At 43.7% G+C, this 3,509-nt stretch overlaps 1 protein-coding gene across 1 annotated transcript in view; it reads right to left on the reverse strand.

Annotated features, from left to right (window-relative positions):
• Positions 1–2,589: 2,589 nt before the first annotated feature.
• Positions 2,590–3,509, reverse strand: part of LOC107125582 (glycerol-3-phosphate dehydrogenase 1-like protein) — a 45,095-nt gene continuing 44,175 nt past the window's right edge. The window contains exon 7 of the mRNA XM_015429007.1: positions 2,590–3,239. Coding sequence (XP_015284493.1) covers positions 3,143–3,239 — 97 coding nt within the window. The 3' untranslated portion in view covers positions 2,590–3,142. The remainder of the gene's footprint in view (positions 3,240–3,509) is intronic.

The following is a 3,509-nucleotide window of genomic DNA, read 5'->3' on the forward strand; positions in this document are numbered from 1 at the left end:
CCGACAATCTAACCACTGCACCATGCTCAGCAGTTCATGTGTGGTATGCCACATTGACAGGGTGTTCATGTAGATCATGAGTTGGTTTATTCAGCTGTGTTTTTTGTTCACCTGAGTGATAAAGAAATTCTGTTGCAACAAATCAGCACTGCCCTTGATGCAGTGCCTCTGAGCAGAATTTACCATTTTCTATGTAAGGCAGGATGTCTTCCATCTTCATGGTAATCTGTGGAGTGTTGAGACTGCTGACCAGCGCAAATCATATTGGACACTCCTAAGTAAATATATATATATATATGTGACAATGCTCCCTCTAAGCTGTGGCGTCTTGTGAGCAAAAATTCTACTTTGTGAGCTACTGGCGTTAACGTTGTGAGTGAGCAGTTTGGCCACTGCATAAATTAGTTTGCTCTGGAGCCGTCCTTCCTGAGCGAAGACAAAAATGTGTGAGCCGGAGGCAAAAAAACCTGTGAGCTGGCTCACACTAACTCAGCTTAGAGGGAACACCGGTGACAATACTAGATGCAGATCCAGATGAGTCACTCCGCCTGGGACTCAGGACTGTGGGGTAGGTATGTGCTCTAAACAAAGACAAGTGCTTCATTAATGAAATTAGGGTTGCCAAGTCCATCTTCCACCCCCAGCGGGGGACTTTGGGGGCGTTCCTAGAAGGGGTGGGGCATCCCCAACGTGATGACATCACGTTGGGGATGTCTGCCCCCCCCCCCCGGCCGTGCGCCGGATCTCCAGAAACAGCAGTTCCCAGCACTTAAAGTAGCCAGCAGACGGCGTTTCCCCTTTAAGAGAAGCTGCGTTTCCCTTTTAAGAACGAAGCTGGCTTTTCCCTGCAAGCTTGCGGAGTTCGCGCTTGGGATGAAACACGGGTTGCACACCCTTAAAGGGAGAGAGATGGGTGGTGGGGCTTCCCCCGCCAGCCATCTGGCCGGCGGCGGGTAGAACCCCCCCAAAAAATGGGGGACCCCTGGCAAACTGGGGGGGTTGGCAACCCTAAATGAAATATTAAAATTGGGTATCATCAATATATTGATGACAGACTACACTAATTCAGGAATCCAACATAAATCTTAAGCAGCAAGGAAAGCAGCTGTACCCTTGCAGCACTCCACGGTACAAATGCAAGTGTGAAGCTAAGGAAATTCTTCAAATGTGTTTCCTTTAATCACCTATCCTCTCATTCATTTTATTTAAGGAATTAACACATTTATATGCTGCCTCTAGAGTTGGCTTGCAAGTAAAAACAATATCTGGAAATCATAAAACCAAAATAAATGATCAGTATCAAACCCCAAAGAAGCTATTAAACAATCCAAGTGCAAAAAACAACCATTGAGCACTCTTTTTAAAAAATCCATAAAAGAGACTATGTAGACCAGAAGATCATCTTAAAACACCAAAAAACGAAAAACTCCATTTAAGAGCAATAAATGTTGATAAGCAGGGCAAAATGTTTTAATAACTACCAGTTAGTTTTTAAAAAGCTATTTAACTCATTCTCTAGAAGATGATTTGTTTTCTCACCAAGTAGCAACAGCCTCGTCTCTTACAATAATTGTATAAGAATACAGTTACTACAAGAACACAGAGCTAGCCCCTCTGCAAGGCTGAAGACGACAATTGTCTAACCCCACCCCCAAAAACCCTCTTGGAGGATCCAATTAAGACATCTCCCTTACGGCTTCAAGATAACCATAAGCCTTTGGGTGCCATATTAGTTCAGATTAGACAAAGAATTTATTAACAGCTGATGAAAATAAGAAAGGCCAGGTAATAAGGCATATGTTGCTTAAGGCATCGTTTATGCAAACACTTGTAGCTGGTGCCTGAATTGCAGAAACCTCAGAGTGCAATGAGGGCCGGCAGAATGAACCAGGGTGAGCAAATATGGCCCCAGCTACAGCACGCTGGTCTTAAAGAATATTTTAAAAGCGCCAGTAACAAGGAGAGGAAATGACTGTTGTGCCGAAAATGTGGGAGGAACCAGGAAAATCAGAACTTTTCCCTTCCATACAGTAGCCAACCTGAGGCTTGCTGTGAGCTTTCCAAAACCTTTGGAGCAACGCAGATTTGGTAAGTACTGGAGAAAAGCTGGGGAAATGCTGGCAGTTGCACAAATGCACCACAATGCTGTGGGAAGGCAGGAAAGAAACCTACTTTCGAACAGCATCAAACTTGGAGTGAATAACCCATGTGGGAATACTCATAGTGAACAGTGGTTGAAGAAATTAGGAACAAATGGGCAGTAGAGAAAGTAGGAATGTCTCAAAACTCCACATGGGGCAGGAAGGCAGTACTGGCAGGAAAGAAAGAGATAGTCAAGGAAGGCTGGGTTGGAGACCTGGTTGAGTTTCTATAACTTGAAGAGTTGTGGTATGCAGTATTCCCTCTAAGCTGAGTTAGTGTGAGCTAACTCACAGTTTTTTAGCCTCCACACATTTTTGTCTTAGCTCAGGAAGGATGGCTCCAAAGCAACTAATTTATGCAGTAGCCAAATTGCTCACTCACAACTTTCATGCCAGTAGCTCACAAAGTAGAATGTTTGCTCACAAGACTCCACAGCTTAGAGGGAGCATTGGTGGTGTGTAGTACTGTGAAATGGCAATGGGATGACTAAGTAGATAAGGGAGGACTGAATTTCGCATACTGGTTTGAACTAGCCCAGCAAATAATTTTTGTTGCCAGTTTCAGCCACCAGAGTGGAAATGCGTAGATTGCATGGAGCAGTTCAACAATTAAATATACTGCCACAGACAGATGTAGAATTTCCTTTCTTGGCAGGTTTTCAGTAAAAGGCTAGACAGGAATCTCAGCATTTTTACGAAATATACTTTCTGCTGATCCATTATGAGGGAATTCGGAGGACTGTGATTCTGAAACGACACCTTACATTAAATTTACACAAAGCTACATCATCCACCTGACTGGCACCTGTAATTAATGCTGAAATATGGCATCAAGGGGCTTCATGCCCAAGGGGGGCAATTACAAAAACAATTTTTGTATTGTCTTGGGTGAAGACAATACACATTAGCTACAGAGTCTCTTGCCTTGCTTTTATTCATCCTGCTCAAGATGACAGAAGCCTTGAGTAGAGGGGATGCTTGGAAGGATGAGCCACAGTGCCTTACATGTGTTCTGGATGATTCTGCAGACAAGTGATGAACTCTTTGACAGATTTCCCCTCGTAGCAGATCTGGTAGATACTCACGAATAACGGAAACCTAGGAGAAATGCAGTGCCTGAAGTAAATGTTAAAAGTACCCAGAGCCATGTAAAATTTGTTCCCACATCCAATGTGCATGGAGCCATTATTCTTAACTAAGGCTGTATACTGTCCATAGGATGTGATAAATCTTGGGGAGATTCGGAACTTAATGGGGGGATGGACCACATCAGGCAGACACTTCTCCCCATTTGCAATAGCTTCTGACAGCAGGCAAAGGAGAGTTCTTATATTGTTCATCCAGCACTATGGGTAAAAGCCCAGATTT

Source organism: Gekko japonicus, unplaced genomic scaffold (assembly GCF_001447785.1).
Source record: "Gekko japonicus isolate JY-2015 unplaced genomic scaffold, Gekko_japonicus_V1.1 scaffold1369, whole genome shotgun sequence".
Taxonomy (NCBI): Eukaryota; Metazoa; Chordata; class Lepidosauria; order Squamata; family Gekkonidae; genus Gekko; species Gekko japonicus.